This window comes from Pipistrellus hanaki (assembly GCF_964339955.1).
Source record: "Pipistrellus hanaki genome assembly, chromosome: 18".
Taxonomy (NCBI): domain Eukaryota; kingdom Metazoa; phylum Chordata; class Mammalia; order Chiroptera; family Vespertilionidae; genus Pipistrellus; species Pipistrellus hanaki.
The window spans coordinates 33,973,115-33,985,067 of record NC_140520.1 but is presented as its reverse complement, the minus strand read 5'-3'; the positions used below and the strand labels follow the sequence as shown (position 1 = coordinate 33,985,067).

The following is an 11,953-nucleotide window of genomic DNA, read 5'->3' as shown; positions in this document are numbered from 1 at the left end:
TAGAGAGAGAGGGGGAAAGAGAGATGGGGGTTGGAGTAAGGGGGAGAGAGAGAGAGAGAGAGATCAATCTGTTGTTTCCCACATGCACCCCTACTAGGGCTGGGAATCAAACTCAAAACCCAGGATGTGCCCTGACCAGGAATTGAACCGGCACCCTTTCTGTGCACTGGTTGACAACTTTCAACCAACAGAGCCTCTCTGGCTGAGCTACAGTATGTCTTTTGTAACTGGCTTATTTTGCTTAGTGTAAAGTCCTCAAGATTCATCTATTCTAGGTGGTAGCACGTGACAGGATTTTCTTCCTTTTTAAGGCCCAGTGCTCTCTCATTGTGTGTGTATTCCACTCTTTTTATCCGTCTGTAGATGGACCTTTGGGTTGCTCCCGTATCTGGGCAGTTGTGAATAATGCTGCAAGGAGCATTGGAAGGCAGATACTTACCTCTTCACAATCCTGGTATCAGTTACTTTTTTTCTGATTTCAATTCACTTGGTATATATCTCTATACTGTCTTCAATAGCGGTTACTTCATTGTACAATCCTACTACCAGGGTCCAAGGGCCCCACTTTCTCCACATCCTCACACCTGTTCTTTTCTGTGTTTTTGAGAGCATCCCTCCTAATGGGGGTGAGGAGATATCTCATTGTGGTTTTGATCTGCATGTGTCTAATGACTAATCATGTTGAACTTCTTTGCATACATTTGATGGTGATTTGTACATCACCTTCGAAGAAATGTTTATTCAAGTCCTTTGCCTAGGTATTTAATCAGTTATTTGGTTTTCTGTTGTTAGAGGGGGCAGTTCTTCATAGTATGCTGGATTTGAGCCCTTATCAAATAGATGGTTTTTAAAAATGGTCTCCTGTCCTGTGGGTTGCCTTTTCACTCTGTTGACTGTGTCCTCTGATGCACACAAGCTTTTAATCTTAAGTCCTATTGGTCTAGTTTTGCTTTTGTTGCCTGGGCTTTGGGTGTCAAAGCTAAGAAATCATTGCCAAGTCCGATGTCATGAAACATTTTCCCATTTTTATAGGAGCTTTGTAGGGTTAGGTCTCACATCGAGATCTTTAATCTTGTTCTCGGGTTTATCCTGCCCCATGTTCTCCTCATCTTTCTCCTCCTTCCCCATCCCTCATATTCTGGATTCTCTTCCTTCTTACCATCTTTCCTCCTGTTCCTTTAACAACACATCCACCCGTCTATCTGTCCTGCTGTACCTTAAGCCTCCCCTTTGTTTCTGCCCTTCCCCCGTCCCAGTCCATCTCAAATCTTCCTTACGCCCTCCTCATCTCTGAGCTGTCCCTCCTACCTCCCCACCAATGTCCCCTTCTCTCTTTCAGGCTCCCAGCTGGAACCCTGGCCATGGACTCCTGAAGTGGTTCTGCCTTCTCTAGCTCAGCGGCAGACCCCACCACCCAAGGCCCTTCCTGCCTCTCCCACAACTTGCGTCCAGGCTCCCAGAGGGAAGGGTGGGAGGGGATCCTGATCTCACGGGGCAGGGGGCATCCATCATGATGCTCAACTCAGACCCCATGGAGTTGGACCTGCCTCCCACCCACTCTGAGCCGGAGTCAGGCTTCAGTGACTACGGGGGCGGGGCGGGCCCTGACGGGGCTGGGCCCAGGGGGCCAGGAGGGGGCCAGGCCCGGGGCCTGGAGCCGGGGGAGCCTGGCAGGAAAGACCTGCAGCACCTGAGCCGGGAGGAGCGGCGGCGCAGGCGCAGGGCCACCGCCAAGTACCGCACGGCCCACGCCACGCGGGAGAGAATCCGCGTGGAGGCCTTCAACCTGGCCTTCGCCGAGCTGCGCAAGCTGCTGCCCACGCTGCCCCCGGACAAGAAGCTCTCCAAGATCGAGATCCTGCGCCTGGCCATCTGCTACATCTCCTACCTGAACCACGTGCTGGACGTCTGACGGCGGCCTGGGGGCGCCCTCCCCGGGCCTCCCCAGCTCCCTTTTCCTCGCCCCCTGACTAGGACAGACATCCTTCTCCTGAGCCCCGTACCCTGGCATGGAGCCCCCCAGGCCTGGGGTAGAGATGATGTCCCCGAGGGTCGTGAAGGCGGCTTTCTATGACCGACCCCGGCGTCTTCTCCGTGTGTGGTGGGGCCCCAGCTGTTAGCAGTGTCTGCGGGAGGTGGGTGTCCAGTCCTCGCTGGATTAACTAAGCTCCCCACACATTGGGTCCCGCTAGCTCTCTCAAGGGCTGCTCCCTCTTCTACCCCAGATTTTCTGAGACCCAGACCCCCACCCTGCCATCCTCTTTCCACCCTGTTCCAGCCTCTCCTGCCCATGGTAGGAAGGGAACGTGGGAACAGGAAGGGGTAGGCTGGGCTTAGAGTGAGGTGGGATCTCAGTCTAGTTCGGCAGAGGGGCCTGTGAAGATGACATCATCTCCGTGGGGGGAATCCCAGGAGCTGACTTTGGGGAGAAAGTCTTCCTGTTTTCTATCTTGTTCCTGAGGATGCAGGCCTTGATGTTGGCCTTCCCCCAACCCCTCACGGTTCCCTAGTACCCCCAAGTGTGGGCCCTAGGGGTCTGTGTCCTATGTCCTGTTGCATTTCCGATTTCATACAAAAATAGCGCTCTCTGAGCTATTTGCTCCTCCCCCCTGCTTGGCCCCTCCCACTCCTACCTTTCCAATTGCCTCCTGGGATAGGGGATGATGTCCCGAAACGCACCCCAGGGAATGGGTGGGCCAGATCTCACCTCTGCTTCCTGCATCCCAGCCCGCCACGAAAATGTGCAGACCCACATCCGCTCCTCCCTCGGATGCAGAGGGTGCCTCATCATCGCCCTCTGGGAGCACTCAGCTCTCTTGGTCATGGGGCCTGTTTATTACCCGCCCCCCTTCCTTAAACTACCTTCCTCAAATTGACCCTTACCCACCCCACCTCCAGCTCTCCGCCCCACCCTCATGTCACTGAGCCCCACGTGCTCACCAGAGCCTGGGCTCAGCAGCAGAACAAGGGCCCTAGGACCCGTGCAAAAGAAAGGAGCTCCCTGCACTCAGCACGCTCCTCCCTCGCACCAAACTGCAAGCTCTACAAGGATATTTATTTATGTATTTATTTATTCGTCTATTTATTTACTTATTTATTTATAAATATTACTATTTATTGCCAAGTTGTGCACTTTGGGGTAGGGTGAGGAGGTCCCTGGAAGCCCTGGCCAGGTCTCTCTTGCTTCTTCCCTGATTATTCCTTTCCCTTTCGTGCTCCCTCTGCAACTGCAGGTGTGTGTGGGGATCCCCTTTGCTCATGACACCCCGTATCCCTCCTCAGATCCATCTGTCTGTCACCCTAGTTCTCTGGATGGTGCCCCTCTCCCAGCTCCAGGGCTCCCAGTTCCTTCCTCAGCTCCCTCCATTCCCAGACAACCTCACCTGTCCCACCCACCTCTTTCTCCCTCAGCCTTTCCCCAACCCCTCACGGTTCCCTAGTACCCCCAAGTGTGGGCCCTAGGGGTCTGTGTCCTATGTCCTGTTGCATTTCCGATTTCATACAAAAAGAAAAATTAAAGTGACCTCGTTCTACCACCAGGTATGGCTTGGATCATTTGAATAGGTTGGAAGCTGGCCTGCAGGTTATGGTAGGGTGGGCACAGTGGGTTCCAGGCCTTGACGGCTCTGCTGATGGGGCCGTGAGAGGGCAGTCTGGTGGGTAAATGAAGACGGGAAAAAGAAGGGTCACAGAGTAAAGAGGGGCAGCGGAAGGTGTCGCACACAGGCCCCAGACCTCCCCACCCAAAGCCTCATGGACCCCCATGTTGGGCACTCACTGAGTGGCACTTTCTGATCTCCCTGATGTGCTTCTGCCCCTGCTCCCAATGGGTCTGAGAAGGAGCTGAGTGTCCCAGTGGAACCCAAGTTCAACCCGTATCTGTGGGTCCACGCTCCTGGGAAAAGCCATGGCATGAAACACGGTCTTCCCTGGTATTGTCTCTAAACTGGGTCAGAACTCCTTGCAACCTCAGTTCTTGGCTCATGTATTTCCCCAACTCAGGATATGGGGAGAACAGAATGGACCCAGGACTAAGTAATACGTTAGGGATGCAGAGAAGTGCTGAAGGGCTGCCAGAGGAATTCTGGGAGGCTCCTGACATCTGCTTCTAGATGAGGAAACCAATGCCCAGCGAGGGGGATGCCTTGGCCCAAGGTCACACGGCTCCTTGTGGGCAGAGACAAAGCCAAACCCAGGTCCTTTCTGTTCCATACTGCAAGGCCCCTCCGCCTCCGTGACATGACCTGTCCTGACGGGTGGCTCTTTATGGACCCCGTATTTTAATGCAGGGGTCCTCAAACTTTTTAAAGTGGGGGCCAGATCACGGTCCCTCAGAGAGCTGGAGGGCCGGACTATATGAACTACTAATTCCTACTGTAACACCTTGGCTGCGCTCACTGCCCAAAAAACCTGGCGGGCCGGATCAGACTCCCCTGGGGGCTGCATGTGGCCCGCGGGCCGTAGTTTGAAGACCCCTGTATTTAATGGGACACTGATGAACTAGAGAGCATTCAGAGTTGTGTGGTCAAGAAGGCTAAGGGCCTGGAGACCTCCCAGGAGGAATAGTTTAAAAAACTGAGGATATGTGTCTTCCCAAGAGTAGACTTGGGGGCAACATGCTACCCATCTTCAAAGATTGAAAACAAGCAAGCCGACAAACAGACAAAAAAGAAACAAAAGCAGACATTCTGGGTGGTCCCAGGAGTCAGAACCAGGACCAGCAGGTGAAAGTTACAGGGAACAGCCGGGATGGGTTTGGCTCAATGGATAGAGCGTCGGCTTGGGGACTGAAGGGTCCCGGGTTCGATTCCGGTCAAGGGCATGTACCTTGGTTGTGGGCACATCCCCAGTGGGGGTGTGCAAGAGGCAGCTGGTCGGTGATTCTCTCTCATCGATGTTTCTAGCTCTCTATCCCTCTCTCTTCTTCTCTGTGAAAAATCAATAAAATATATTTTTTTTAAAAAGAAAAGAAAAAAGAAAGTTACAGGGAACAGTTTTTTTTCTGCAAGAAAAACTGCAGGGCTTGGAGCTGCCCTGCCGTGGAAGGACCAGAGTCAAGGAGGAGGGGGCCAGGCAGACAGGCAGTGACACCACTGAGCACATTTCTGCCTCCATGGTCTCCAAGATCCTTTCAGACGGGAGATCATCTGGGAAGGCTGAAGGCAGACCGTGGGCGGGGAATTCTAAGACGTCTGCGATGAGCTCAGGATGAATGGCATCAGCAGAAAGAAGGGTGTGAGCTAGACTCAGAGAGGAGGGTTGATATCTCTCCTTCCCCATCTGAGTTAGATCGAAATGTGCTCTGCCCAGAGCATGACAAGAGGGAGGCCAGAGAGAATCAGAGGACTAGAGGGGCCAGGGGGGAAGGGAGCACAGAAAGCATTGAATCCAACACATTTATTTTAATTTTAAATACATATTTATTGATATTTTACAGAGAGGAAGGGAGAAGGATCAAGAGTTAGAAACATTGATCAGCTGCTTCCTGCACACCCCCTACTGGGGATGTGCCCGCAACCAAGGTACGTGCCCCTGACTGGAATCGAACCTGAGACCCCTGAGTCTGCAGGCCGACACTCCATCCACTGAGCTAAACTGGTTAGGGCAGCTGACACCTTTGTTTTAAAGGCAGGTTACTGCTATCCACAGGCTCGGGGGATTCGTATGCCATGGTGGACTGGGACTAGAACCTGGTTCTCCCATTCCTGGCCCAGAGTGCTTTGTGCCTCCCCCTGCACAGCAGCCATAGTCCCCTGAGCTCCCTTCCCCCCTCACGCTTCCCTTTGCCAGGCTGGAAAGCAGAAGGGGTTACAGGGCCCCCTCCTCAGGGATCCCTGAGGGCCTGGGGGTGGTGAGAGGTGGCAGCTGCAGCTGTTCTACTGCTAGCTCCGAATTTCTTCAGATAATCAATTGGCCTCGCTGCTGCTGGGCTCTAAAGGACAGGGGTGAGGAAGGAGGTGGGAAGTGGGGGGGGGAGGGGGGAGGGACAGAGATGGGGGGAAGGGAGAGGGACCAGGCGCTGGGAGAGAAGACTGTCAGGGAGATGAAGGCCCAGGCTGAGGGATAGAGGGAAAGAGAGGTCTGGGGCCAGCAGACCAGGAGAAGGGAGGAAGGGGAGGCTAGGATAGCATGCCATCTTGGGTTTCACATCCTCCAAAACCCAGCAAGTGTGAGGGCCAGTGGGGTGAGGGAGGGGCAGTTTGGCCCCTCCCCTCTCCCTTCTTCTTCCAGTCCCTTCTCCTCGGGTCATACCCCTTGCAGCTGTCCTCGCCCTGGTCCATGCCTGGCTCCTGCAGGCCCTGGGCCTCCAGTCCTCTCCGTCATAATTGCTCCTCTCTGCCCTCTTTCTCTGCAAACCCCACCCCCAGTGACAGCAGGGTCCCTAGGGTTTGAGAATGGGGTTTGGGGGAGGACTCTCAGCCACTCCTTCCCCTCTCTCCTTGCGTGTGCGCACGCGCGCGCGCGCGCGCGCGCGCGCGCGCGCGCACACACACACACACACACACACACACACACACACACACACACGTTGTGTAGGCTGCCAGGCAGATGGCCCCTTTGTGCCCACACAATGGGAGCCCAGCCTGTGCCCTCTTCCTCGGTTCACCCAGCTTCCTTCCTTCTCTGTCCCCGGCCAGTGACCACCTTCCTTGCCTTCTCTTCCCCAATCAGGGGTGGGGGACGGCCAGCCTAAGGGCTAACAAAGGCTGGGAAATCATTGGGTCTGGCCCTACCAAAGCATGAGAGGTGAGTTCATTAAATGTTTGACCAAACAGGCTAATTTTTAAAAAATAGATTTTATTGATTTTTTACAGAGAGGAAAGGAGAGGGATAAAGAGTTAGAAACATCGATGAGAGAGAATCATCGATCAGCTGCCTCTTGCACACCTCCTACTGGGGATGTGCCCACAACCAAGGTACATGCCCTTGACTGGAATTGAACCCGGGACCCTTCAGTCCGCAGGCTGACGCTCTATCCACTGAGCCAAACCAGTTTCGGCCAAACAGGCTAATTTTTAAGTTGACGATTTTGTATGGCCCGGCCCTGGGCAGGAAAAACGTTCCCCATCCTTGCATGCGGCAGGCCCCTTTTATTCCTTCATCTTTCGGCCTTTTCCTCATGTCCTCAGATCTGGCTGTGCGAGGACAGTGAGCAGGAGAAAGACGCTAATAGAAGGGAGTGCTAGTTGCGGGGGAGAAGGACACAATCCCAGAGGGAGTGGGGAGGAGGGAGGCAGTGTGGCTGGTGGCCAGCAGCAGCTACAGCAACCTCATGCTCGAAAGAGAGAGGACGCGCACACCTGCGGACAGAGCACCTGCGAGGGCCTGGGCTCCATGCTCGCCTTTCCTCTCGGTGCCACAATGAGCAGCCACACGCCTCCCTGGGACTCAGACTCCTCGTCTGTGAGCCGAGGAGGATGATAAGACCTGCCTCACGGGGTGTTAGGAGGACTGACTGATTCCATCTGGCGGTGCTCAGGGCTAATTTTTAAAAATTAGAGTGTGTTCACCAAGTGGTATGTCAGGGCCAGCAAGTAGCAGGGCCAACCTGTACTGCTGTCCAGCGTGTGACCTTCATTAGGTGCTGGGTCAGGGCAGGGCAGGGGCCTGACATCCAGCCCCTTCTCCACCAGACCAGTTGTGCACTGGTGAGGATATAGGTACCCCCGAGAGGTGGCCCTGGCATCAGTCACAAGTCCAATGGAAAATTCACGAGTCCTGCCCTGGCCAATGTGACTCAGTGGATCGGCCTGCAGACTGAAGGGTCCCAGGTTTGATTCCAGTCAAGGGCAAGTACCTTGGTTGCGGGCACATCCCCAGTAGGGAGTGTGCAGAAGGCAGCTGATTGATGTTTTTATCTCATTGATGTTTCTAACTCTCTCTCCCTCTCCCTTCCTCTCTGTAAAAAATCAATAAAATATATTTTAAAATATTTTTTAAAAATTCAGGAGTCCTAAACACCTTGGAAACCTAGAAAGTGGGAGGGGACCAGAAGCTATGGGATCACCACAGGGGAATATTTCTCACGTCAATGTTCTCTGGAAAGTTGGAAAGAACCAAACTATGAAATCTGCTAAACTGAGGATGGACAAACTACAGCTGAGGAGGCACATGAGGAGTGCTGAAAACAAACAAACAAACAAACAAACAAACAAACAAACAAAAGAAAAGAAAAGGAGGGAGACCTGGGTGGGAGATGTGATCAGAAAGTCATATTGATCCCAGGACCTCTGGTCTTTGCTCCTCCTCCAGGTTCTGTGATCCTGGTCTGATTATTGCTTGTTGGACACTGCCCCCTGCTGGCCACATGCAGAGACTTTCTCACTCTTGCCCCTTTCTGGCTGGGAGCTGCTAAGAAACCTAAAGAGAAGACCTTCTGGGGACAGAGGGTGAAGGAGATGGAGGGGAACCTGTCACCCAGAGTTTTTGTGGGAGGTTTCTTGAAAGTGAATGAGAGCCGGTTGCTGACTCGGGATAAATAGAGACCGTAATTCATAGGTGTCATTTACATATGTTAATGGCCTATAATTTTCAGATTGATTTTTTCCCTGCCTTTGTCCATTTCATTTGGTGTGTGTGTGTGTGTGTGTGTGTGTGTGTGTGTGTGTGTGTGTGTATGTGTATGTGTGTGTATTTCTGGAGATGCTTGCCTCCTGTGGTTGCTGTGTATGCGTACATCAGTGTGTTGTTTTTGTGTCCTTTTTTATGTAGGAATCTGAGTGACAACTGTCATGCTGGAAACTTTCATTTTCTCTCCCCCTATAAACCCTTTCCTTCCTTTTAGGTTTACTTCCACCTTCCAGGGCTATTTACCTATTTACAAGGTACAGCCCTTGGCTGGCTTCTGCCCCACTCCGGCCACTCTAAGTTCAGAGGCTTGCTTTGCTCTGACCCTGGGCTCTGGGACCTTCCCAGAATGGCCTCCAGCTTGGTTCCTAGTGAAGCAAGAGGAGACGGAGGGGCCTGAGATAAGAGCCTCTTTGTTACTGTCCTCCCTTCTCTCCTCCCTAGCACTTAACCCCAGCTCTCTCCTTTCATAGCCTTGTAGCTGTCTCCTCCATTACTCAATCCCGTTTCAGTCAATGCTCTATACATTCACTGAGCAGCCAGTGTGTGCCAGGCACTGTTCTAGGATCTGAAGGGCAGACCAGGCTCTCCTCATTGTCTACTGGGAAGGTGGTGTGCGGACACAGACATGTAAACACATAACTTTTTAAAAAAAATATATTTTATTGATTTTTTTTTCAGAGAGGAATAGTTTTTTTGTTTTTTAATGTGTTTTATTGATTTTTTACAGAGAAGAAGGGAGAGGGAGAGAGAGCTAGAAACATCAATTGAGAGAGAAACATCCACCAGCTGCCTCTTGCACACCCCCTACTGGGGATGTGCCCGCAACCAAGGTACATGCCCTTGAGCGGAATCGAACCCGGGACCTTTCAGTTCGCAGACCAACGCTCTATCCACTGAGCCAAACTGGTCAGGGAACACATTACTTTTTTTTTGACAGTGAATAGCACACACAAGGAATAGAAGGCATGCACGGAAAGAAAGAGACTCCGAGGGAGTGCTAATGAGAGAGGGAGCAGCTAAAACCTGAGTTGGGCTGTGAAGAACAATAGTGCTTTGCCCTGGCAGGGTAGCTTTGTTGTCCTGATAGACCAAGGTCGTGGGTTTGATCCCTGGTCAGGGCACAAAAAGAATCAACCAATGAGTGAATAAATAAGTGGAACAATACATCTCTCTCTCTCTCTCTCTCTCTCTCTCTCTCTCTCTCTCTCTCACTGAAATCAATAAATTAACAAACAACAAAAAGAAGGTTGATAGGAGTTTGCCAGGTCTGCAATGCAGAGAATTCTGTGATGTGCTTTCTGTGATGTGCTATCAGGACCTTCTTCACCGATCCCCTCCTTCACCAGACAGGGCACTCCCCTGCTCAGCCACAGGAGTGTTGGCTCACAGCGAACATCTCAGCTTGAGATTCCCTCTTGGGCCTCTGCTGCCATTGCTTCACATTTCGGCTTTTCTCCCCGTTTAATCCAACTTTTGCACACTTAGTAGATGTTTTCAGGAGTCCGCCTAAGAGCACTCTCCTGCATACAGTCTCAGTGCAAGAATCCTAAGGAACCCCACCTAAGTGTGTGATCTTCCAAGTAGAGGGCACTGTAGGGATGAAAGCCTGCAGGCCTGAGGAGGCTCGGTGGGCAAGAGAACACTATAAGCAGTTTGATACTGTTAGTGCAGGAGGCTGATGGGATAGGAAAGTGATGGAGAATGGCCTAAGACAGTGGTCGGCAAACTGCGGCTTACGAGCCAACATGCGGCTCTTTGGCCCCTTGAGTGTGTCTCTTCCACAAAATACCACAGCCTGGGCGAGTCTATTTTGAAGAAGTGGTATTAGAAGAAGTTTGAGTTTAAAAAATTTGGCTCTCAAAAGAAATTTCAATCTTTGTACTGTTGATATTTGGCTCTGTTGACTAATGAGTTTGCCGACCACGGGTCTAAAAGGTAAGCATACGGAGAATGGTCAGGAGAGGCATTGTATGCTGTGCTAGGGAGCTTGTACTTTGCCCCATGGTGATGGGAAGCCAGTGGTTGTTCTTCAATAGAGTAGATGAACACCAACAGGTTTACATTGAGAAATGTCACTTTGAGGGCAATTTTGAAGACAGACAAGTGAAGGTAAGATCTGCCCAGGGGACAGTTTCAGAAAGCCATTGCAAGGCCATCAGAGACAAGGTAAGACTCTGTCTAGGCAGAGGCAGTGGGAATGGAGAAAAGAGGACAGATTTAGGAAAGCTATTTATTTATTATTTTTTAAAAATATATTTTTATTGATTTCAGCGAGGGAGAGAGATAGAAACATCAATGATGAGAGAGCATCATGGATTGTCTGCCCCCTACTGGGGATTGAGCAACCTGGGCATGTGCCCTTGACCAGAATCGAACCTGGGAACCTCCAGTCCATAGGCCAACACTCTATCCACTGAGCCAAACCGGCTAGAGCAGGAAAGCTGTTTAAATGATAGATTCAACTGGGTTTGGCAATTGATTGAACATAGTAGGCTAGAAGAGGACTCCCAGGTTTCTGACGTGAGAGCCTGAAAAATCAGGGGGCCACCTTCCAAAATAGACAATCTAGGCGGAGAAAGGGTGTGGGGCATTGTAGGGTGATGGCAGCAGAGATGACGTAATGAGAGCTGAGTGAGAACTGTTGTTCTTTCCTGCGGGGCTGGCCAGAAGGAAGCGGGCTCTCCAGGTTTGTGGGTGAAGAACTGGGCCTCTCTACTAGGACTTCCCCAGGAATTTCCCCATTATCCCAAACCGGACTCCTTATTTCCTCCTCCGCCAGCCCTGCTTGTCCCCTGGTGTCCCTCACATGCATACACAGCATCAGCAGCATCCAATTGTCCTCCTGCCTATCGCGACGCTTTCCTTTCCCTCACTCTCACCTCCAGTCCATGTATTTTGCCTTCGAAATGTGACGTGGAACTATTTCTGTATTTCCATCTGAAAACTCCTGATTCTCCTCCACTGGCCCTATTGCAGTTGCTGAGCTGGTCTCCCTGATTCTTAGCTAAGCGCCCTTAAATAGGCCCTCCAGACTGCCATCAGAGTAACCCTCCCCAAATGCAAATTTAATGGGGACAGTTCTATACTGAAGTTCTTTTATGGGTTCCCCATTCTTTCTGGAATAAAATCCAAATTCTTCAACATGGATAAAAGTTCCTATCTGGTGCAGCTCCAGCCAATCTTTCCAGCCCCACCTTTCATCAGATATTCACTCTTTCAGGAATTGGTGTACCCTTCTACACCCCCTTGCTTGGTTACTCCTGGCCCCCTTAGCTTTCTCTGAATTGTACTGAAATCATCAATGAATTCTACTGTGACCTGGAACCAGTTACTTAAAGATCTCGGAGCGTCTGTTTACTCATCAGAGACAAAATATATACGG

The 11,953-nt window shown here is 51.5% G+C and overlaps 1 protein-coding gene across 1 annotated transcript; it reads left to right on the top strand.

Annotated features, from left to right (window-relative positions):
• Nucleotides 1–722: 722 nt before the first annotated feature.
• On the top strand, nucleotides 723–2,475 carry NHLH1 (nescient helix-loop-helix 1). The gene has a single exon (XM_084865240.1). It carries the CDS (start codon nucleotides 1,511–1,513, stop codon nucleotides 1,910–1,912), a length of 402 nt encoding a protein of 133 aa, XP_084721366.1. The 5' UTR covers nucleotides 723–1,510; the 3' UTR covers nucleotides 1,913–2,475.
• The last annotated feature ends 9,478 nt before the right edge of the window (nucleotides 2,476–11,953 follow it).